This window comes from Indicator indicator, chromosome 1, assembly GCF_027791375.1.
Source record: "Indicator indicator isolate 239-I01 chromosome 1, UM_Iind_1.1, whole genome shotgun sequence".
Lineage (NCBI taxonomy): Eukaryota > Metazoa > Chordata > Aves > Piciformes > Indicatoridae > Indicator > Indicator indicator.
This window is the reverse complement of record NC_072010.1, coordinates 59256719-59282588: the sequence shown is the minus strand read 5'-3', so window position 1 is coordinate 59282588 and position 25870 is coordinate 59256719. Positions and strand designations below refer to the sequence as shown.

Sequence of the window (25870 nt, the reverse complement as noted above, 5' to 3'; positions counted from 1 at the left end):
TCTCTTCTCCAGACTGAGTAGCCCCAACACTTTCACTGTCTGTCATCACAGGAGAGGTGCTCCAGCTCTCTGATCATCCATATTCCAGCACCTGCAGATCCTTCCTGTTATAGGGACTCCAGAACTGGATGCAGAAAACAACCTCACCTTCAAGTTACTTCCCAGGATTTCATATCAATATTTAGATTTATATCTAATAAAGAATTCAGAAAGTATTTAGGCTCCTTGTTGCTAACTATACTTCCCTTTTTCCACTGATAATTGCAAAAATTCTCATTGAGATATTAGAAGCCTAGATATTTCCCCTCCACCTCACTTCTCCCAAGGTTCCTTGGTTCCAGTTAAAAAATTTATTCCAGTCTGTGTTCTGTTCTCGTAATACACAAATCTCTCTTAGAAGCAGCAAAACAATTCCACATCTTTGTCTCATGGAGCTTCTGTTATCATTTCAGTTTCTTACTCAAAGTAACAATGCAAGTTTTTGCATAATTACAAGTAACAAAATACTTTAAAAGAACTATCCATACATAATCATTGCTGACTTACATCAGTGTTTGATAGACCTTTAAAATACTAAACAACTGTTTTTCTAAACAACATCTATTTAGCACCATTCTTACTTAATACCACATCAAAAAGTTTCCTTTTTATCTTCCTCAGGAAAAAAAAAAGACGTAAATATTTCATGTTTTTGCAAGATACTCTAAATATTTCCTTATAAATAATGTAATTGGTAACTGCACACACTCAATAAGCAACCTCAAAAAGATGTATAGAAGATCAGTTTAAGTATCAACACCATATTGATTTAAATTCAGCATTCGTTAAATGTTTTAACTTCTTAAAGTTACTTTGTTAACAAAAAAAAGTCCAAAACCCAACCAACAAACAACAGCTTCAAAACAACAACTGTTTGTTGTTCCTCATAGGAAATCCTACGTACTTTGAAAATGAGATTCACTGACTACAGTCTTCTGACTTTTATAGATGCCTGCATCTGTAGCGTATGAGTCAGTGTTTCATCCAAAGTTGGCAAACAGTTCCCTGGAACTTAACAAATTTAGCACTCTAAGTCTAACAAATTTAATAGTGATATAAACATGCCAGATTATTTTTGCTTATCAGAAAAATAAAGAAATTAAGTTTGCATAGTTTGTTTGATAGCTTTCTTCCTTACAGAATTTAAAGGTCTTTCTAATCTTTATACCCATATGCTTCAGATACACTGTATCGATACGCAGCTACCATGAGAGTAGAATAACTCATTCTGTGCAATATGCATGACATAGCAAAACACTTGCTGAGAAATAAAAAACTCCTTAAACAAGAAGCTATGAGACAGATACGGAAATAAGCACTGATATGCTTAAAACCAGGTTAGGTCTAAAGCCATTTACAGGAAAAGCGTAGGGTGTCATTTTTCCCATGGAAGGCTGGACTCCTGAAATTATGGCAAGGAAGTCCAGGCTTCCTTTTCAAAAAACAAATTCTGGAAAACAACATGTCACAGTGTTCACCAAAAATCTGAACACTTCCAACTCTTAGCAGTTTTCAGCTTAAAACATTGCTTCCATTTGAATTTTCAGGGCCTTTAAGGTATTTAAGTAAAAATTTTCATGAATTAATCACAAAAGAAGGAAGAAATCGAACTAGTCAACTTGGAAATCTATTGACCTTCTGTCATATTATACAAAATCAATTTTGGGACAGCACTGATGCATTTATTTTGCACAAGGTCTTGGAGAAGGCACATAGCATGTAACAGCTTCGGATTAGACAATGGGTCCTTGGCAAAGTGTGCTGGAAACTTCTTTCTTTCATCTTTTCTTGTGGCTACATAGATACCACACCAACCACCATGCAGAAAGAAGGTCAATCTTCATTACTATAACAACAGTACAGTATTTAATAATTGTCTTTTTACTAGTTAATTACATGGGATTGGGACTGTTTCCTGGCACCAAGGCCAATTGGCACAAAGAGCTGGCATCCATACTACCAAGCTGTCTTTCGTGAAGGTGGCCTCATCCAGACTGCCTACTGGGACCAGTCACTAGCCCACGCTAAATCCTGGACTGTAAGCAGGATGTGTTTGGAATGAATACAGTCTTGCATAGGGCAGAAGTGGGCCAGTGACTGTTCTAACAATCTGACATTACAAGCAAGCAAGATGTAGTGCCTGGGAATTATTTATAGCTGCTAAAGCAACTCAAACCACTCCATAAGCTACAAGATATTCAGAAGAAGGACTAATATCTGCATATCAACAGCAAAAAATATCAGGCAGACCTCCATTAATTTTATTTGTGCTGTAGTAAAATATTACTTTTTGGGTAAATGATTTCATAAATTTGTGGGATTCATAGAATCCAAATATGTCTATCTAAGAGTTAGTCTTCTCTTTAAGGGCAGGAGGGAAAAGTATGAATCATGACAATTCATCTTATAGTAACAGAGAAACATAGAAGAAATAGGCAAATTGCCTCTAATTTAGAGGTACTGTCATTCCACTGAGAACAAAGGTTGAAGAATCTCACATTTTGATGTCTAAGTTCAAGAGATGAACCTTACTAAGAATATGTTTATGATAGATTACAATATAGAGTATATTTAACATAGAATCGTTGGAAGGGACCTCAAGGATCACCCAGTTCCAACCCCCCTACCATGGGCAGGGACACCTCCCATTAGATCAGTTTGCTCAGAGCCACATCCAGCCTGGCCTTAAGAACCTCCAGGGATGAGGCTTCTACCACCTCCCTGGGCAACCTGTTCCAGTGTTTCACCACCCTCGTGGTGAAGAATTTCTTCCTAACATCCAATCTGAATCTACCCATTTCTATTTTTTTTCCATTCCCCTTAGTCCTATTATTACCTGACACCCTGAAAAGTTCCTCCCCAGCTTTCTTGTAGGCCCCCTTCAGATACTGGAAGGCCACAATAAGGTCACCTCGGAGCCTTCTCTTCTCCAGACTGAACAGTCCCAACTCTCTCAGTCTGTCCTCACAGGAGAGGTGCTCATCCTCATGGCCCTTCTGTGGGCACATTCCAGCATGTCCAGATCCTTCTTGCAATAGGGACTCCAGAACTGGACATAGTACTTCTGGTGGGGTCTCACCTCACTTGTTCCAGAAGCAAGTAAATACACCAGTCAGGGACTTGATTGCGATCATCACGTGAAATTACTCTGTCAGTAAGGATTGTGTGGTAGTAAAGACAGACTTTGGTTTCCCTTCCTGTAGGCACCTGCAAAGTTAAAAATGGTCTGTCGTGCATGAACTGGTTAATTCTGTGTTTCCAACTGAAAGCTGACTCAAATAGTAATGTTTCGATATACATATATTTGTTGTGGGCATTAGTAAAATTTTTGGACAATGCAGGCCTTCTCACTTTTTGCTGCAATGTCCAACTTTTACATGACTTTACATTTGGTATTTCTTCCGATCAGCAAGCTGTGATATCTAATCAGCTCTTGCACATAAACACGTACACACTCTTCAGTTGCTTCTTTTTTTCCCCCAGCAGAGAATCTTTTGGAATGTCTCCTGTTACTGTGATCAAACTGCAAATATTTGATACACCAAAGTTATGAGAGAGAAGGTACTTAAGGATATTTTCATTTTAAATAGCTGCTATGCTTCCCCAATGCCCCTATCTTGCATGTTGTGTGCATTGCATAAACATTCCTTTATACAACTACCCTTGCACGTCTCAATGAATAATTTTTTTTCTGCAGCGTGAATTATTCTCTGCATGTACTCCAGACATGGAGTACTTTATGTCAGACAATTTTTGAAGTGAACAAAATATGATGACAACTTGGAGCAGCAAAAATTTTATCTAATTTTAAAACTATCATTAATTTTAATTGATTGTATCTCCTCTGACTGGAAAGAATAGTTTATGTTCTACTTTCTTATACATAGATTTAGTATATCAAAACAGCAAGTATATTTAACTTTTGTAAGGCATGGTTTAGCAGAAACTAAAGAAATTTTACCTCAGACCTCTAAAGATTTACTGCTTAAGTGAATGTGGTTTCTCCATCTAGCATTAACAGGAATATATTCCCTTTCTAAATTCCACAAGCACACATCATCCACCAAAAGAGCTGGTGTGTTCCAGGTCTATGTACCACTGACTATCCAAATAAATGAAAGAGACAGACTAGGCAAAAGATTCAGAGGAAGTCTAGCACAGATGAGAGTCAGTCCATTCTTTGATTAGGTAATGGCAATTATGACAATTGCAGCAATCCCCTACAGCGAAAAGTTTAAAAAGCTGACAGCCTGCTGCAAAGAGAAGTACTTGCAAGTATCCATTTACGTCAAGCTTGGCCTGAACTGTTTAAATATTATATCCTTTGTGATGGTTTAAAACTGATTTTTTTTTAATTTTCTTCACAAAGTTCAAGCAGAAAAAGTGAAAGAATGTAAATCAGTTACTATTGTATGTAAGAAAGCAAAATAATGATTATTCTAAACACTTCCATTGGATAGATAGAAATGTTTAAAAATCTGTACTCAAAACAGAATTGAGGCAGTCGGAGTCTGGGTTCTCGTCTTGCCTGGCTCCTGTCTGCCTGCTTCTTCATTTCTGGCTGAAGATAACATACTGACTTTGACAAGCTAAGTCTAACAGCCTCTCTGCCTCTTGACTCTCTGCCTTCTGCCAGGGGGCCCTGGGGGGGATTCCTTCTGGTCTGGGGGGAGGCCCCTCGGGGGAAGCAAAGGGAGCTTGGTTGTGCTTTTCTGTTGATTGTGCATATCTGTAAATGTTGTGAATAGTGTGTATTTGTACATATTCATTGCATTTCATCATAGATTGTAGATTTGCTTGTAAATACAGCTTTCATTTGCTTCCAGACTGAGATAGCCTGGTTATTGTCAGTGTGGGGGAATTTCAGCTCTCACACTGTTACAATTCATTATTTCATTATATATTCACTTCTATGCCACATAAGTTGGCCTGATAACTCCAGGCTGAGATCTATTATATATTATTAATATGGTAAATTCTTCTAACATACATTCATCCACAGATATACATCTCACTGGAAAGAGAACAGGCACTACTGAAACTTCATGCAACATTATGAAGAAACTATTATTTCTCATGTATTCTTTTTCTGCATTAAAAAAATAGCATCAAAATTGCTATTCAATAAAGTAAATACATTACGGTTGGGGTTTTTTGTTGGTTGGTTTGTTGGGGGCTTTTTGGTTGGGTTGTTTGTTAGTTTGGTTTTGGTTTGTTTTCTTTTTTTCATTTTGCCTTCCATATTGTGTTCTCAGCTTTACTGAACAAGACCCCAAGCTCAAACAATTGGAAAAAACAGAGGTGCCTGAAAAAAGGTCAACTATGTCAGAAGATACACTAACAACCACTGAATACTGACATTTAGAAAACAGCAAGAGACACTCCTACCAACTGAAAATGGGAACGTACAGGCTAAAAACAATTAAGCAAGACTGGGATACAGACAAGACTGTGTTCAAAGGAAAGCTAGCTCTGAGAGAGGAGGCAGTACTGGCCTTCAGACTCTTCCACAGATGCCTTTCACAGGTGAAAGAGGTCATCTTCGTCTGAAGAGGAAGAACTACAATCTAGGGAACAAGGAAGACCACATAATATACAGAGTGTGACTGTTTAAGCTTTTACAGAAAAAAAACCCACAGAACAGCATTTAGATTACCACCCCCTTTTCCCCCCTCCCTTCTCCCCATTCAGGGAAAAGATAGGCAGAGGAGGTAAGGGGTAAACAAAAGGGCTTGCATGGAACTGGAAGTTAATAAAGTAATTTTAACAAATAATAAGAGGTATTAATGTAAAAGGAATGTACAGAGAGATTGAGGAAAAGGATATATACAGATATATACAAAACCCCATCTCAGATGGCAACGGAGTCCCTCACAACATGTGGTTGCAGGCCCAACCACAATGAGTTTTCCAGCAGCCAGCAACAGCTCCCCACCAGGACAGAAGGCAAAAGGGAAGAGAGAGGGAAGGAACTTCCTGTTCTCTTAAATAGAGGATAGGCAGGAAAGGGGAGGGAATAATACGACCCAGTGACCACACTTGGGGTCCTAAGGTCCGCCTGCCCTCCTGTTAACCCTTAAACCACCACAAAAAGGAAATCTGCAATGTGTCCACAGATCATAGCATTTCAGAAGCATTGAGAGAATAAGAGGGATCTTTCACATGATTAACACTTACAACCATCAGAGAAACATATTCTTCCCTGAGCTGTGAACTTACAAGTCCGATTTTTTTACCTATTTGTGCCTTTTGTAACCTACTCATTCTTATCAGTCAGATTAACCTTACATAAACCCATGCCTCCAAACACACTCCGATAAGCATATGGCTTATTAGAAACAAAACTATTCATGCAGATTGGCCCTGTAAGTAAAAAAAAAAAAAAAAAAAAAAAAAAAAAAAAAAAGCTGTATGTTATCTTCTTTTTCACCAGTGGAAGCACAACACAGAATCTTGTCTCTTAAGACCTCCCAATAAAGGCATTTGCAAACTGAGTTATTTTTTCTGGTCATCTCAGAAAGAAAAGCTAAAGCTGAGCGTAATGACTGAACAGAGAAAGGAAACACACTCCTTTACTTTTCTTGCCTGTAAGCAGAAAGAGTGCAAAGCCGAACTAGAACACACATGCCAGATTTCAAAATTCTGGAACAAAATGAGTGGTATTAATCCTATTTCCTGATAGGTGAAGCTATGTGCTTTGATTTAATAGCCATTAATATGATGAAGAGGACTGACATACAACAAAGCCAACTGGTTACTTTTCAAATTTTGCAACCGTAGGTAATTTAATGTCACAGTAGGCGTTCCAGCTCCTCTGTGGAATTGTTTCTATTCTTTTTAGTATATAAACGCTAAAAAGAGCAAGCATGTGCACTTAGAAGTAACACATTTCACAGAACGGACAGTTACACAGTTCCAACCTCTTCAAAACTGCATAAGAAATCAAAGCTGATTGACCCCAGGGTATAGTGTACACAGGTTATATCACAGATTCATGGAATCATGTATGCTGAAAGGGCCCCCAGAGTTCCAAGAGCCCAAAATTCTGCCCAAGCCAATCCTATTACAGCAGATTGCTCTTGCCTGTGGCCCCCAAACTTTTGAAAACATCCAACGATGGAGATACCTAATTTTTCATCCATGAGTATCCACAGGCCTTTCTCCACAGGGTTGCTCTCAGTCCATCGATCTCTCATTTCTTTGTTGATATTAGGCGTTTCCCCAGGCCAAGAACCTTGCACTTTGCCTTGTGGAACTTTACGTTAAAGTTCACATGGGCCTCCTCCTTAAGCATGTCAAAGTCCCTCTGGATGGCATCTATTCCCTCAGTCATATCAACTGCACCACGTAGCTTGCTATCATCTGCTAACTTGCTGAGGGTGCACTCAGCACCCTGAATACATCTTTGATAAAAATATCAAGTAGTATTGATCCCACTACATACTCGAGGGACACCACACAGTACGGGTTTCAACTTGCACATTGAGCCATTGACTATAACTCTTTGGACATGACCATCCAGACAATTCCTCCTCCTTCTAACAGTCCATCCATCACACGTGTCTCTCTCCAACTTAAAGGCAAGAATGCTGGGGCAGACTATATCAAAGACCTTACAGAATTCCAGGTAGCTAGCATCTGTAGCTTTTTGCTTGTCCACTGATGCAGATGCTCCATCATAGAAGGCCACTAGATTATTCACACGCACTTTGCCCTCAGTGAAGCCACATTAGCTATCTATCTTTCCAGTCTTCCATATGCTTTGATATATATTCCAAGAGGATCCGCCCCATGATCTTAAAAGGCACAGAGGTGAGACTGACAGGTTGGTAGTTCCCAGAGTCCTCCTTTTTACTATCTTTAAAAACGGATGCAATCTTTCCCTTCTTCCAATCAATGGGGACTTAACCTGACTGCCAGGACATTTCAAATACAACGCACAGTGGCTTGGCAACAACATCTGCCAGTTCCCTTACAATCTTGGCATTCCCCTCATCAGATCTCAGGGACTTCTGTATGTTCAGGTTCCTCAGCTGATCTCAAACCTGATCTTCTCCTAAAATGGGAAGGATTTCATTTAGCAGTCCCTGCCTTGAAGTCCAGAAGCTTGAGAAATGTGGGAAAAATATCCTAGATTACTTACATTGAGCTATCCTGATCTTCCATCAGACAATCAAGGTGAATGAAATTGCCTCTGATTAGCAAGGCAATTGAAAAAATTAGCAAGGCAATCCTGAGGCTTCCTTCAGCTGTCTAGAGAAGGCTTCAATTGCATCCTTTCTTGAACAGGTGGTCTGTAGCAGATGTCTGCTACAGAAATCAATATATCATGTCTGAATAATTACATAAATATACCATGTATAAATAATTGTGTCTGCCTCTTGCATATGCATTTAAAATTCAAAATTTTTTTTTTGTCCATCACTGCCTTTCTTACTGGTGAGAATAAAAGAAAATATACTGGAATATAAAAATGCTATACTGAAAAAGAGCACGTCGAGTTACTCTCATTGCAAAGTGGTTGTTACTCTGCCAGCCACAAATGAAACATTTAAAGATTCTTCTGTTATATTATATCCCACAGTCCTAATTACCAAGTATCAGCTTAAAACATATGTTAACTTTCTCTGTCCTTTACCTCCTCTCAAACTTCTCATTGTGAAAACAATTACGTAACTTCAGAAAATTAGCAAATTGCATTACAGAAGTTTTTGTGAACTACTTCACTTCTGCAATATCATCTACATCCCAGAAACAACTTCCAAGATACCTTGCTTCTACCTGAACAGATTAAAAAAACATTTATACAGAAACAAAGTGATTCCTGAACCATTGATTACTGCAAATCATGGGTTCACTGCAGAAATGAAATGTTCTCTTGATTTACAGTCTTTCCTTGGTTCCTCTGTCCTTATCTGCTATCTCCCCAAAAAGACAAGACTAAAAGGCAAAAGCAATAACCAGGGGTGGTGCAGGTGGCTCACTGACAAATAAGTAGCTCTCTCTAGAGAGACATGCTGAATATTTTCTGATCAAGATAATTACCTTAAAAAAAAAATCAGAAATGGAAAACTGTGAAATATTTTCAGCAGTTCCAAACTGGCTTTCCAAACAAAAGGCAGCTTCTAGAGGATCCTGCTTCAATTAATATATATAGAGAGGCACATACAGAGCCTGAATGAAAGTAGTTTAAAATCAGTAATCTAAACTACTAATAAACCAGTCTAGGAGGTGTATGATGTAGCTATGTATTTGATTTTTTTTCCTCTTAAACTTCAACACACTACAAGTGGAACTGAGAGTGCCAGTCCAGCGTGTAAGGGTATACCAAACTGTACAGGCAGCACTGTTACACCCACTCATTCAGCAGTACAGTACTGGTATAATAAGAGTGCTTCTCAGCCTGAAGCACACAGATGTGTAAGAGCTCAGCCACAAAGTTGATGAGGTGAAAGTCAGAGATGTGATGTGTGACTTGCATTTCTTGTTACACCAGCTAATAACATAACTTGCTGCCAGGCTGTCTACTATAGTGCTTTAATTAAGACCTCCTTCAGAATGCAGGGGTCATGCAAAATGAATGAAAACAGCAGTCCAGATTCAGAGATGATGTACATTAAAGTAATTTACACTTCAATTAAACAGTGCAATTTGCATAATAAGAATCTTCAGTAAAGAGCTGGCGGCAGGAATAGTAACCTAGATTTTACCTTAGGTTTGTTTACACTTTTCTGCTCTATCTTCATCCTGTCCTGTATAAAGTATAGTGAATTATTAAAATTGCAACTTCTACTGTCATGTTCTTTTACTAAGTCAAGAAGCAATAGGCTTTAGGGGAAAAAATGTTTTTTCTATAGGCAACTTATAGAAATAGGAAATTTTTTTGATTGACTGATTTTGGCAAGGTCATGATATGGGGGACTCCAGAGTTCTCAATGAGTAATTGCACTTAGAACAAAAGAACCAGAGAGACATAAAACTATAGTAAATAAGGCTCCAGGGGTAATATCACAGAACTGATTTTCATGATCTGGCACATTCCACCAAAAGCCCTTCTGCCCTTTTAAGGCATCATACTCATCTCTAGAGACCTACCTGTTGGAGAGATGTTCAGATTGTCATTACTGTGTTACAGTCTGCATAAATTTAGAAATCTTACAGGTTTATATGAAGCTATATGTAGATAGATATGATCTATCCCCAGAGCTTATTTACAATCTGAATATTTTATGTTATATTTATGATCAGAAGGTCAGAAGAAAATTGCATGTGTTTAGGCACCTATTTAGCACATATTATTTCATCTGGTTTCCATCCTTTCTTCTCGGTACATAGACTAGAGTTTTTCTATGTGTCTCCCTCTCTCATTCTGCATATCCTAGTGTGTTGTACCCAGAAACTTGCAGTATTTTCTGTATCAGCCAAGGCTTTAATGAGCTATGTTTCAGAGCAGCATAAAACGTATATTGTAAAATAGTGCAGCTAAGATATCCCAAAATGGATTAGGACTTTACAGCAGTCACTGGCCAATGACACTGCTCTTTAGGGCCATTATTGACCCTTATTCCTAATCTTTGTTTCCAAACTCCAGGAGATGACGTCCTGCAGATTAGTAATATACATTACAGAATTCATTACTGAACATAAGGGATTGATTCACCATCTCAGTTCACCACCAGGAATCTTTAATAATGCATCAAATACTGTTGCTCTTCCACTAAGTCAGTTAAAATCTGGTGATTTTAAATAGAGAAGAAACAGCAAAGATACATAAGGCAACTCCACTGGTAAACTTTCAAAATGTCATACAACTTCTGAACTCACAAATTTAATATTTTGAAAATGGGAAAGTTTGCAAAAACAGCACAAGTCTTTTTCAGTGGAGAATCAAAGTAACTTTTCATATTTCAGATAGCCAACACTAGAGCACAAGTGTAAAAGGGGAATTTCACAATTTCATACTCTCCCTATGGCAAATAGAAGCATTATAGAAAAGAGATTAAAATGGCAAAAGACACTACCAATAAGAAGATTTGTCATTTATCTGTCTTTGGATCACTGCCATGGGAGAGCTACCTTCAGTAAGCATAAGTGATGAGAACAAGATTATTGAAAAGAGCTTTCATCTATTATTCTCAAAATCTGCTCTTTTTATTTTCAGTTCTCCTCCTGAAGGTTTTTTTCATTATAACTATTTTGAAATGTGCTTCTGCCCTAAGGGGAAACTCAAGTGAATGATGACTATTTTAAAGAGAAAAGTAATTTGTCTTGTCCCCTAACCCTGACAACAATATGCTATCTCTTTCTTTCTTACCATAAGGACTCTTCTCGTGTCTGTTTTCCTTTATCTCTGACGCTGGTCATGTTGTATAGTGTGTTCTTAAAAGGTACTTCACTGTGGAACTATTACAAGTTCTGCAAAATGCATAAAAGCTAAAAAAAGCCAGAGCTTTGAAGGAAATATGTTTTGTTAATCTTGGGAACAGAATATCACAACTGAAACTTCAGACTCCTCCACCTAAAAATCTGAGTGCATGTCAGCATTTAGACAGGGATATAAAAAAAGACTATGAAATGTAACAGTTCTCTCTTTCTGTCTACACATTTTAGTTATCTATATGGCATTAAAAATCCTAAAGATACTTTCTCCTGCAGTGTCATTATCCAAGACCATAAAAATGATTGCAAAAAAGTACATTAGCTACTACAACTGCTGCAGAGCAACTTAGAAACAAAACGTATAGATGAACAGAAAATATTCTTTAAGGAACCACAATGCATGACACAGTCATAACAACCTTATTTAATAGGAGGTCAAAGCAGTTCGTGCATGGAATAGGATGGAGAATGGAGAATCTGGAGATGTAGGTGCATGACTAAGTACTCAGCTCCAGAAGTGCCATGTGAAATATTACAACAATGCTACCAAGCTGTGTTCAAAGGGAGAAAGGTAACACTTTCATTTACTTTGGAACTTCCTCTTCCTTGTTACAAAATCTTCACTATGAACTTCAGGAAAATGGGGGCTGGTGTTAGAAGTCCATGGCCTTTCCCATCCCAGAAGACTTGAAAGAGTTTGTGTTTGACTAGAATTCTTTCTTTTATTTGCTTGTGTAACACTTTCACCCATGACAAGGTAGAATGAGAATAGTAGGATTTTAAAATGGGACCAAAATATTTAACTGTGCAAGTCCAATGGCAGTTTTTCATAGGACCTGTCACCAACATTAGCAGTATATGAGCATTCTCACTTTTTTTATTACATCCAAAACATGATGGAATAAAAGGAGAATACAAGGAGTCCAGGGCTCTGGGCAGACTTATCTAATTGGAGGTATCCCTGCTCACTGCAGGGGGCTTGGACAAAATGGCATTTGAGGGTCCCTTTCAACCCAGTGCAATCTGTGAATCTGTAAAAATAAACACTACCCAATAAATTATGGATGATTAGACTAAAATCTGTTTTATTTTTTTCTCCCAATTTCCTAAACAAAATTGGTCATAACATTTAAACAAGATACCACATTCTATTTTAAAATGACATCTTTCATGGAAATGTTTTTTTTTTCAAGCATTGAATGCATAATTTCTTATTCCTTCATTACAGCAGCCATTTATTGCTCTCTGTCCTAGCTCTGTCTCTGCCATTTGCACTCCTCACAAACCTTGGTAAACTCTTGTTTAATATTCTAAGGAAGTGAAAGTCACTATCAGTTAAGCTTTCTGTTCCAACAGATATTGCTTGCAATTTATTTGAACGTTTTCACCAAAATATCATCAGCCATACTAATTCATCTGAAAGGGACTTATTTCACTGCTAGTATCTCAACAGGGGGACACTGCCAGCATTAATACTCAGGTATTTGGGTATTTTTTTTCAGATAGCCAAAAGGATAGAATTATTGCCATTAATATTGAAATCTTAAACTCACTCTTCTCGCTATACCTAAAAAATTTCAAAATTTAAAATATAAATAGAAAAATATGTTCCATAATTTGAGACTGTATTTTTATTCAAATTGAATTTGGGTTTATGACTGTCATTCTTTTCTCTGTCTTCTGACTTTCAGTGTACAATGTAATTAAACCATAGAACTGACTCCAAATGCTCAATATACTCAACTCCTTGTGAAGCAGTTTAGAGAAGAGATATTCAGCATCCAATGAGTCCAGGAAGAGAGCCAATATAAAAAAAGAAAACTAATACAAGAAAACAAAACATATATATATATGTATATCTATAAAAATCAAGTATCAATACTCTTTTACTTATAATTCTTGCAATCATGAAGACTTTGGTTAATTCTCTACAGATGCCCATGTTTCACCTAACTTGTAACCAAATATTCCTTTGAGAATTTTTAGCAAAAAGAAAGATGTAGTTCAGTGAAGAATCGTAGCTTAATTAAGAAAAAAAAGCAACAACAATTTGTTAATACATATTTTCTACCATTCAGTACAGCTCATACTAAGTTTACTAAGTTATGAGCTACTTGGAAAAATACAGTTATCACAGTGCTAGCTTGGGTGGACAACCTACAATTTTGGACTGTGGTAGACAGTATTAGTAAAAGAAGAAATTGCAAATGAAATGACATTTAGGGTCAAATGCAATAATTCAAGAGCAGTTTTAGACCTTTCCCAGAATATACTTAAGTGGGTGGAATTTGTAACAACTTCAATTACTTGTTCAGGCAAAAGTCTGTCTGATATTTACTTTTCACATTTTTAATGTATCTTTAGTAAATACTTAACTGCAGCAATCTTCAAAGCTGGTATGTAAAGTAAAAATACACAGCAGTTGATGACAGGAAAAACAGATGTCTTCTGTATTCTTCTCCCTTCTCATAACTCACAAGTTATGCAGGTGTTTCTCATGCACAATAAGCCAAGAAACCACATTCTCCAGTACTAGTAATGCCGGACAGCTGTAAAAATACTTTTAATGGAAGTACATTTTAAGGGCAATGAAAAATGTTCAAGAAATGTGTTTACCTCTTCCAGAGCAAGGTAAATTAGAATTTCCTTGACACTTCTTAGCACTTTCTTCAACTGACAATGGACAAGAACGTGGATGTTCACACTTCTTCCCAGTCCATCCTTCTTTACAGTCACACTTTCCACAATTGCACTGTCCATGACCTTTATAATGAACATAATTAACAATTAGCTTCCATACTGGTGACAGGTATTAAAACCTCAAGGTAGATGAACTTTATGAAAGTTGTGGTCTCATTAAATAATCAATTCACTATATCTACTTTTATTTTTTAAATAGCACTTGTCTATCGTTCCATTTGAGATATATTTCTTCTTTGTTTGTTTGGTTGGTTTTTTTTCCTTAAGGGATGTTTTACCACTCGGAACACACTGCTCAAGAAAAAGTGTGGAACAAAGGCTACAAACACAAATTTCACCACTATTTGGAAAAGTTGGACCATCAAAAGGCAATATTTCATTTACCTTTATGTTACTGTTCTTGCAGCATATTTATCAATATCATCTTCTATCTACTTGCAATCAACATAATCCACTAGATCACACAAATTACAAGTCTCAAATCAGTGCCTTTCAATAGGGCAGCTGGAAGCAGTTTTAGTATCTCATTAGCTAACTTGACTCTTCCTGACCATGTCTAAACATAGCAACACAAACACAGATTCCACAATGCAAGTTGAGGTGAGGAAAAGCTGAATTCCATGGAAGTTTTTCTGAAAATTTTCTTTAGAAAAATGTAGCAGTAGGTTAGTTCTCCTCTCATAATTTTCACATAGTTGTCATTCATTGAACAGAGGATTCCAAAGCGTTGTTTTGATATCTGCTTGCCTATCTAGATACTTCTTGAAAACCATAGCAAATCAGATATCTTTCTAACCATACTTGCATTTTAAGACTGTTTTATATTTCTAAAACATATGCATTTATCAGTCAGAAGAATTATCCAAGTAGTTCCCAGAATACAAGTCACCGTTTCACAAGAACTTTACATTAGTTACTTATTTTTCTTGAAAAATGTTAAAGGCTTCCTCTTGTTTAGAGGGCAGTTTTAGATTAGATATTATGAAGAAATTCTTACTGTGAGGGTGGTGTGTGGCACTGAAACAAGATGCCCAGAGGAGTTGTGGATGTCCCCTCTCTGAAAGTGTTCAAGACCAGGTTGGATGAGACTTTGAGCAACCTGATCCAGTGGAAGGTGTCTTTGCCCATGTCAGAGGGGTTGGAACTAGGTGATTTTTAAGGTCTCTTCCAATCCAAACCATTCTGTCCATTATTCTGTCTCTTGCTTTCATGCGTACCTGCTGACAGGTTGCAAATTGGACATACGTTCTATGTTCCCTGATACAGATAAATACCTATGAGAGGATGATGTTCTTTCATATATGATTTTTTTTTTTTTGCTGTAGCCACAGCAAAGGATCTAATCAGGTGTGTGAATGCCTAATGGAAGCCTTTTTTTCTCCCTATGCCAAGTCATGAAAACTATTCACTCTTCAAAAGAATAGACTCACTTTAATGTTGCGAACACTTCTGAAGTAAAATCACTTGATAACATACCAAACACTGCACATCAGATGTTAAAAGAAGGCACCCAGTTGCCAATATGAGGTACTACAAATTGACAGCCACCCCAGGCCATATGAAGCTTCTGGAGGAAGCTGCTGTTGTGGGATGTTAAATTCTCACAGCAGGGCTGTCAATTCCTGTCATTTGTAGTTTATGAAATAAACATTTCATTCAGTTACACTAAAAATCTTTACATGTAAACATGATTTGCTATCATTTCAATCTTCAACTCAGATGTGATTTCCTATCTATTTGGGAGGTAGAACAAGACTGGAAAATTTTTGCTTCTTTTGATGTAGGTTTAAAGAGATCTGATTTATTTTCCCTAATCTGGATAATCCCGCTTGGATTAATCCTAAATGAATTTACAAACAATTGTTAGAAAGATGAAGATGTTTTGCAGACACACATAACACATGCACACTTAGTAAATTTAGTTGACGTAAGAAAAATGACTAATTAAAATTCTGAGAGTAGATGTTTGATTTCATTGCAGATTCTGTCTACCACAATTAAACAAACTGAATACTTATGCATTTTGTCCATTTCTGAAACAGAACCAAGCATCAGGGCTATAAGGCATTGTTTACACACCTTCATGTGACAATGCTATTTTGCACGGTCTGTTTGAGAAATGCACACTTCGATGGCCAGCTAAGGATAAATTAGCTTTCCTAAACCATAAAGGAAAGGGGGGTCCGAAGAATAAGCAGTGCTAATATTTTTTCCCAACGTTTCAACGTGCACTGTAGTTACATGAAGCAAGACACAAGACTTTTCTCATTTACAATTGTCTGTGTAATAAATAACACTGTGCCAATCCTTAATTTAATGTCAAACAGCAGTACCAACCCCCCCCGCAACTCCTTCTCACAACCTACACCACTCTGAGCAGTAGCAGTAGCAATGGCAATAATGTTCAGGAATGAGATCAAATCTTGTTTTGTGATGCAGCATGAACTGTCGATGCCACAGATTTTCTTTAATCAAATTAGATTTGAAACTCTTTTGTTTGCCCTTAAATACAGAACATATTCACCATGTTGATTTTCAGATTGGTATTCCTTAGCTGATGCTGACATTTTGATAAGACCGAGTGCTAAAAAACATGCAGCAACACAATAATACATTCAAAAATTGACAATATCCTGAATTCAATCATCCTGCAGCTCTCATGACTGCATTTCTACACCATTCCAGTCTATTAATTAAATAAACATGTATAATATTTGTAGGTGGCTGAAACAGTAACAACTTAATTCACTGAAGGCTTTTAGAAATGCTTCTATTTTTCCCATTGTTTTGTGAGCCTGTGAATCATCATTATTTATTAAAACACCAAACTACAATAGTTGATAAATCTTTCACCTTCATAACAGGCAAAGGAGAGGCTAAGAGTTTTATGTATCATGTTTGTTTCAGCCTTCTCTCCCCATTACAGAAAACCCCTATTATCTTTCTATGAGGGATCTCTCATTCTAGTAATAAGAAGAGAACATACCACATCATTATTTTCCTTGATGTGACTGCATTCTTCATAATAATTAGGCCAGATCAGATTTCTACAGGACACATTAGAGCTGACAACCTGTAATCTGTTAAATCCCTTTGAAACCACCCTCATTTGATTTTGCAAAGTTCCTTTGTGTACAAATTACATGCTGTGTATGGATACGGATCAAAGTCCTCTCCTGCCCAGTATTAGCATCTTTATCAGTATGTGAAATTGTATGCAAGGTCTCACCCATCAATTAGCATAAACAGACTCTATATGGCGTAATCTAAATGCACTGCAAAACTTGGAAAACTTGGATGGCTGTATGGATGTCAACTAATTTGACTATAGTGCTTTGAAGTACAAGGAGAAGAAAAAATATGACAGTCTTTAAGATGTACAGTCAGTGATGTGTAGCAGGACTATGCATTCATATTTTCCACATATTGATGCTTTACTTGTTCTCAGGTCAATTGGTATTCTTAGAGTAGTATTTTTCACAGACCCATTAATTCATATTCCTTTGAATTTCTTCTTCTCTTTTGTCCTCTCCCTGTCATATATAATGAAATGACAAAATTTGATACAATAAATTTTAGTTTCCTCAAGGAAGGAGATTATATCTTTTAAAGTTCCACCTCTTCAATTTATGTCAGCACACACTGAAGACAAGAGTATTAGAAGAGAGATGGAAACTTGAAAAGTAATTCAAATTTACAGACTTATGTTAAAAGCCATAGAAAAGAGCCTTAGAACTGGAAACTTTTTCTTGGTTTTGTTCCTGTTTGCTTTTTTTTTGTTGCTGTTGTTAACAGATTTATGTCTTTTAATGTAAAAAGCTCCCAAAAACACCAGCTAGATCAGGCCAATTAGATGCTGTTGGTATGAAAGCACACAAGTGCCCTTCATATATATTTCTTACCTGAACAGAAGTCATCAGAATATCTATCATACACTGCTTTGCAGTTTCTTTCATCGCACTCACAAGTGTCTCCATGAATATCTCCCCAGTCACCGGTTGGGTCCACATCATGGCATGTGCATTCCCCACATACACATGTGCCTAGGAAAGAGAGAGAAAAAAATGGAACAAAATAAAACAAACAAACAAACAAACAAAAAACCCTGCACCAGACAGTGATGGAAGATTAACTGAGCAATTCAGAGCAATAGTAGCCTGATTATAGGAATTTACACTTGTGAATTTTCTGCTCTTACAGGAGTGCATTTTCCAAGCTGCAGGTGTTAATCATGAGCATACGCTCATGTATGATTAAAAACCTTCTATGATTATTTGGTAGTAATACTTCATACAAGCGAGCTGAGTTCCTGTTCAAATTTCTTTTTCTTTTTTTCTGAGCCTTGTTAGGAATCAACAGAAAAGCACGGAACATTCTTTGACATCAACAGAAATTTGTCCTGACACTAATGACAATGAAAATCAATGCTGCTTAAATTACTTCGGCTTGGGCACAGTGGATAATTAATGATTGTTAAAGCATAAATATTTAAACTAGAAGGAAATCCAAATTCTAATGCAGCTGAAAATACCTAGATTGCTCTTTACTTAAGAACAAGATCAGCAAAGAAATACATGAAATTAATACTTTTCCACTTTTCCCAAGCCCATATTCAGGCCCCACCGTTGTTTAAAGTAAGCAAAATGTGAAATTTGGCAGAGACGCTAATTTGGCACAACCTTACTCATATGCAGAGAACAAGCACCCCAGATACTTAGCAAAGTCAGAACAAAAAAAGTTAGTTTCCTTACTCAGAAATCCAGACAAGCTTCAGGGATATACACTCACTACTTTTTCTGAGATGCTGATAGGCATAAAGACACAGCTTAACCTTACAGATGCATGCCATTTATTTCCTGAAGTGTAGCTGCACTTCCTGCCACTCCACCAAAACATTTGCCCTCTGATTCAGACTATAGATACGGGGACATTGTCTGAAACGGGAAAGTCTACACAATCAGGCATGCATGATGGTTACATGAAGTAGGAAAATGTGCTGTCTTGTTTAGTGCTACAGCTATCAAGACAGCCCTCAAGATATTTGTACCTGATTTTTGATATTTTCACAATTCAGTGGCATTAATGAAGGAGCAGAAAAATACAACATTCACTGGGATTCTCTCAATGCGAGCAGCAATGTCTTGCCACAGATCTGTAGCCTAAATAGGCTTTCCTAACTCTTCCTTTCTCCCCACCTGAGGGTCTACCCAAACCCCCAGGGCTCTTTCTTCCCCCTCCCATTTCTAGGTTAGTCTCAGGCTGGCCAGGTCTGAGACTGCCCCTCCCTCATTTTTCCTCCTGGCATTAAGAGGCCTTGAGATACTCCCCCACCATTACCCGATAAAAGAGCATCTCCCACGGGAGCAGAGAGGGAAGAAAGAGGAAGGGAATGACTTTGCAGATGGATTTATAGGGCACAGGATTTATGGGTAGCAATATGCTGTTTCCTGTGTCCACCTGATTGGGCTGGACATTCAGGACACCACAGGTGTAGCTTATGTGGCAGTGACAGGAGACACGCAGCATGAACTGCCACACTGCCACCGAACAAAAAAGAAACCCAGAAAATGAGAAAATGCCTCTGGTGAATTATTAATCCTTCTGTGAAGGATCCTCTCATAAACTTCAATGTGAATTTGGATCAGTTGTCCTGGATATTGGAATGTGAATCTAAAGATTCACATCTGGTCTCAGCTGTTTAGACAGACAATTTATCCATCCTAGTACTGAAGGAGGCTGGACAGAAAGGTTAGCCTTGATATTTAATTTTTAGAAGGCTCGAGGCAGATGAGTTGAACTGCACCTGTATCACCAGATGTATGAACAGAGAAAAAAAAGGGTAAATAGGACTAAAGAGTGTGGAAATACTGTGTTGGAAATCAACTTTATGTAGTCAAAAGCCTACGCACTTTTTACATGGATAAAAATCACAAATACATGAAAGGCTAAAAATACAGAAGTATTCCATGAACATACCTTTGCATAGGAGGTTGGAGCTGTTCAGAATATCAGCTATACTATTAATCCTCATTTGTTCCAATTGCATTGTAAATTAAAAGAAATACTTGTACAGTAACATTTTGAATTTGAACAAAAATGTCACTTTGACAAAAAGTTATATTCTCAGTTCAAGTATAGCATCTTAGCTGAAGCCATTTCAATATTTATTATTTCCAGAATTACAGAAAATTTACTGCTGGAGTCCCAAGACTAAATGATCCTCCATGATGCCTGTATTTGAGCCAAACTTTCAATTTCCTCATAATTAAGAGAAGGACATTTTCCAAGTGTTCTCGTGATAATTAAATGTTCACACCATAGCAGGTGTTGTAAGTAGAGATGTTTTTAAAGAAAGAGGTATCTGAGAATCACACTTATGTTCTCTACTTATGTACTGTAATTATTCTGGACTACTGCCAGAAAAAAAAAAAAAAAAAAACACAAACATGTTCTTAACTCTTTGTTCAATGCAACCAAAGACAGTAGCTAGAGAAAAACAACCTTCTTTTGTACTTTTTTTTCCCCCAAAAATGACAATATTAGATGGAAGTACAAGATAAAAGTCAAATTCCAGAACTTTATGCAAATGAAATTTCATGTATCTAGAAATACTGTGTGAAGTTTACCTTCCCAGCTCTACAGCATTCCACATTGTTACTGAACACGTCTTGGTTACTTTATTTTCAGGTTGCGCCAGAAACTTTGTAGTTTCATATTCCCTATTTAATTGTGAGTCCTTGGTCTTCTTTAAGAGTGAATTGACATACAATCCTGTTGACACTAAACCACTCAAAGTCAAAAACTTGCTAGTATTTTATTTTGCAGGGATAGGTGTCTTGCTAAACCATATGTACTAACAAATTATCGTGCTCAAAGGACAAGAGCAGCTTCAGTACTTAAAAAACGGGTGTGGTTTTGTGTAAGTAGGCTACCTATACGTAAGTACAGGTATCTACCAATTCATTTGGAAACGTATATCCAGATTTGAAATAAGTGAGAACAAACTAGAAACTATTGTCAAACACAATCTATGTCCTACTGCAGAAAATGCATATTGTAAAATAAAAGCAAACCATAACAATATGAGTAGAAGGAACGTGTGAATGACACACCTCTGTTGCTGCAGATTTTGCCATCTGGAGATGTGCATCTTTTCTTGATCTCCCAGGGGGTGATGTCACACTGGAATTCACATTTATCTCCATGCCAACCAGCCTCACAGTAACAGTTTCCACAGTAACACTTTCCATGGCCTTAAGCCAAAACAAATTATATACAGTGAGAAGAGGCAAGCTTTTAAAAGGCATTAACAATTTAACTGTTTCGATTTTTTTCTTTTAAAAACTTTTAGTGCTAGAGACAGGATAGAAACAATTTACAGACTGCGTATACCTACATAAAATAATAAAAATCTATTGGAATATTACTTTTCCACAAGCGTATTTTAGAATGTTTTCATTTAATATCTGATTTAATCAATAAACACACACACACAAAAGAGAGAAAATACATCCTTTTAGTTTGTAAGCTTATTTTTTCTAAACTTTACAAATAAATTTTGAAGATATTAAGAGCAGCAACCAAAATTTAAGCAGAGCTTTAGCTGGTGAGATAGGACACATTCATTTGTCCACAGTATTTGGCATATCTAAGAAAGCATTGTACGTTCTTGATGACTCAGATAATTCCAGCAAAGGGACCTTGTCTACCTTGTAGACAAACTGTCTACATTGTACATGGCTTCCCTTCTGACCTGTTAAAATTTTTTGAACACTGAAAATCAAGCTGAAGAAAGATAAGAGTTGGTAAAACGAACCTTTTAGATGTTCATTTAACAAACAACACTTCTCCAAAAAGTTAGTTGGGTGATCTGAAATTTGACAAATAGCTCCTTAACATTTCGATCCACTAAGGTACTTCTGCCATGTGCATGACACAAAGCATTTAAGTAGCTGCAACTCTAATCTTAAATTTACTGTTTCCTAGAAATGTTAGTTCAGGATCTTGTCCTTTCTTCCCTCCTATTTATGTTATGCTTAGCTGTCCTAGCTGTCTCTATCAGACTGGTTCATTTATATCCTTAGCTATCAAGAGTGCAATACTGTACTAAAACCAAGCTACAACTCAATTCCAAAGTTCATGTAACCTCAAATAAAAACTGATACAGTCAGAAGACTGAGAAAATTCCAACTGAGATTGGAAAACCCTGGCACATCTTTGTAATTCTGCCCTACCTAAGAATTTATTTGCTTTAAAGAATGCATTCCTTTGGTGCAAAAACTAATATGTTACCTATATCTCAGCATGGTATTCTATGCTTTTGCAGGATAAAATCCCAGCTCACAGCTGCAAACTTTGGAAACATGCACATAAATATAAACTTCTGGGTTTTTCATTAGTTTGAACCTCTTGAGTTGGTTTTCTTTAAAGACAATTAAAATCTTCAAGACTTATCTATACCTTCAAGAGCAATAAAGCTACACAAGCTGAGCAAGTACAACAGGCAATGATTAGGTTCACTCTCTCTGTGGAGAGTATTCAGGGGTCACTGCTAGCTAAGGAGAACAGGTTTGGAATGCTTTTTCTTCAGTATTTCAGAAACAGACTTAAGTGATTCCTGTGGAAGGAAAGATGGCATAAAGACTTTTTAAGGAGACATCATGATGGGAGAGAAAAAGCAATAAACAGATAGGCACGTGTGGTCTTCTTTTGCGTGATGAAATTATGTACCTTTAACCTTCAGTTCACAGAATCACAGGATTATTGCAGCTGAAATAAACCTCTGAGATGATCAAGGCCAGTTCATGTGCTGCCCATTTTTTTATGCATAAGGCCTGGGTCAATATAGGGTTTTGTATTATAGTGGTTTGTTAGAAAGCAAAGCAAAATCCAACACTTAACCTATGTGCATAAAATTTTAATCTTACAGTAACCTAACCACGTAGAGCACGACATTAGCTTGTATCTTCTTTATTAGGCTTCAAATCTTACATAAGGTGTCAAGTCTTTTACACTGATGAATCACAGACCCTAAAGACTTGAATCTACCAAGATTTTCTTTATCCTTTGATTTTTGCATATACATAACACTAGTGTTTGCAGAGATGAGTCTTCTTCTATGAAACAAGGTGAAATAAAAACTACAAAAAAACAACTATATAAACCAGCAGCAACAGCAGTGGGGAAAAAAACCCACCAGCCAAAAAAAAACAAAAATACAAACAAAAACAAAGCAACCAACACAACAAAAACAGCAGAAAGAGGACTCCTGGAACTAAATACATTTTTATCATATTTGGTACCATATGTAATCATAACAAGCAACTAAATATAAATGGAATCACTGACACACAAGAATTATTGTCCTCCATTCATTTTTTTAGGTAGTTACTGGAAATATTGGACACTACTCCTGGATTTGAACTTCAGAGGACAAATTTGTTTAGCCTCACTTAAAACCCCTACCTAATCCTATGGATAAAAAGTTCTTTATGCTTTCAAAGGCACTTAAATAAAATTTATTTTGTTCTCTGTTAAAGGACAAAGACAGATAAACTATTTTACAGAATTAGTCTCTCTCTTTGTACACATATACACAGCAAGCACTATTATCAGAGTATGAACAGTCTAAGAGCAATTTTGAACCCTCTTGTGTGCATACAGACACAATATGCATGTCTTCAGCTTGAAAAATATTTCTCTTAATTCCCAGCTCAGGAACAAGCCTCCCTAGTAATATCGCCAACAGCATTTGTAATGCCATAAACAGTACTTATTGCACCATCTTTAATTGTCAAGTTCCTATCTTGTAACAAAATGAAAGCACAGCTTGAATTTTGGTTGATTTTCTATCAGCAGTGTTTATCTTTCTTATTCTTTCTGTTCCTACCACAGATGGTATTTTTCTTCACTGATTCCTTTCTCTTTTTATCTTTTGAGTTCTCATTTTCTATTTGTTTTGAAATTTTTGCTTCCTTGACAAAACTGTTATGTGCTGCATCTTGCTCTCATTTGTGCCACAAAGCATTGACATTTCTTGTATTTCACCAAAGACAGATGCACTAAGCTATGAATTACCTTACTGAATTACCTTGTATAATCCTGTTTTCAATTCTCTTAAAAACAAGAGGGTATCACAGGATTTCTTCATCCTTTAACCTCCTTTTGCATCTGAAATTCTCATGTAGAATTTGCAAGCTAAACTCTTGCAAATACAGTTACTTTTAAGTCACACATTCATTAAAGACATTCTACAGCACCACACAAATCATGTTATAAGAGTCTGTATTAATCTTCACCATTCTCTTTATACTCACTAAAATACGTACCTGTACAAATCTCTTCTGTCTCATCATCTATGCATTCTCTGTCATCACATTCACAAAATTTACCATAGACAAGTCCATTTCCTTCCGAGTTTGCACATTTACACCTGCCACATTGACATGTGCCTATAAACAATTGATACAGTACTCAATAATTGCAGTTAAGAAAAGAGTTTGATTAGTCTATCAGAGATGGTATGCATTTTCTTCCTGAAAAGGCACCGAAATTAAAAGATTATGCAGTCAAAAAAAGACACACACTTAAACAATCTGTATCAACAAAAAGCATAATCTTAGCTGAAAGTGGCTGCAATATTCCTAAGTAAAATTCACTCCTAGAGTAGCCTTGTCTGACTTCATGCAACCAAAGTATGAATTTGGTGTGACTTGAAAATTTTATAATTTGTCTATAGAAAGGAGAAAATTTAACTCAGTCATCTTCTCAACAATGAAGCCTGGTTTTGTCCCGTTCCACAGCCAAATTACTTGAGTAACCCCTATGCTCAAGTCTCTAATCTCCTTTCTTCAGCTATCATCTGAGGATTAGAATTCTGTAAGGATAGCTTTGGAGAAAAAGCCAGGAATCAAAGGAAGGAAACATTAGTGAGGAACATCTGCATAAAGACCTTATGATCAGAGGTCAGGTAAAAAGGACTCAAGCTAGGAAGCAATTGCCACATCAATATACTAATTATACAACAGACAAGCTCATTGCAGAGAGATACATTCATAGTATTATTAAACAGATCATAAGTATTATAATAGCATATCAACAATTTCACTGCAAAGCACGTGTTTTTCTAGTGGTATTGATGTCCACATTACAAGTCACTTTTAGGGCTTATTATTCCTCTGTTTGTGCCTGATGTCTCAGATCAGAGTAGATCTTGCAAGAACATTAAAGACTATAATAAAGACACTTGCTGACTTGTCACAAGGTGGGGTTTACCCATGTCATACCAGTAAGTGATTGGAGAAAATGAGTTTGCCTGATATGCTGCCTCAATCTAAGTATCCCCAAGACTCACAGATTTTTTGGAAGTGTAGAGCTGTGGATTTTTATCTCACAAAATAAACCACACCTTTGAAAACCTTCTGTCATACAGAAAAGCCAGAGAACACAGGGAATGCAAAGGATGAAAATGGGTGTGTAAACAGATCTCTATTCTGTCACATCTGGTCTGGTCGCACATTTGCTTCTTTGTCTTTCGAGAAGGGTGGCCTCTTCACCTCAGTAGCTGTCTGTCTTCTTGACCCACCCTCCCAAACATGACAAAGATAATTTTGTTGCTCCCAGGGAAGGAAGGATCTGCCCTGTTCCCTCAGAGAGTCTTTCTGACTTGGAATGCAGTTGCCACGGCAAAGCAAACAACTGCTTTCTCCTCCTCCTCCTCCTGAGTATTTTCTAGTTTGGAACATAATGCATG

At 36.9% G+C, this 25870-nt stretch overlaps 1 protein-coding gene across 1 annotated transcript in view; it reads right to left on the bottom strand.

Moving 5' to 3' along the window:
* Nucleotides 1-25870, bottom strand: part of ITGBL1 (integrin subunit beta like 1) — a 146356-nt gene that overhangs the window by 52653 nt on the left and 67833 nt on the right. The window contains exons 4-7 of the mRNA XM_054385231.1: nt 24447-24569; nt 21231-21371; nt 18021-18161; nt 14035-14181 (exon numbers count right to left, since the gene is read on the bottom strand). Of these exons, the coding sequence (XP_054241206.1) occupies nt 14035-14181; nt 18021-18161; nt 21231-21371; nt 24447-24569 (552 nt within the window). The remainder of the gene's footprint in view (nt 1-14034; nt 14182-18020; nt 18162-21230; nt 21372-24446; nt 24570-25870) is intronic.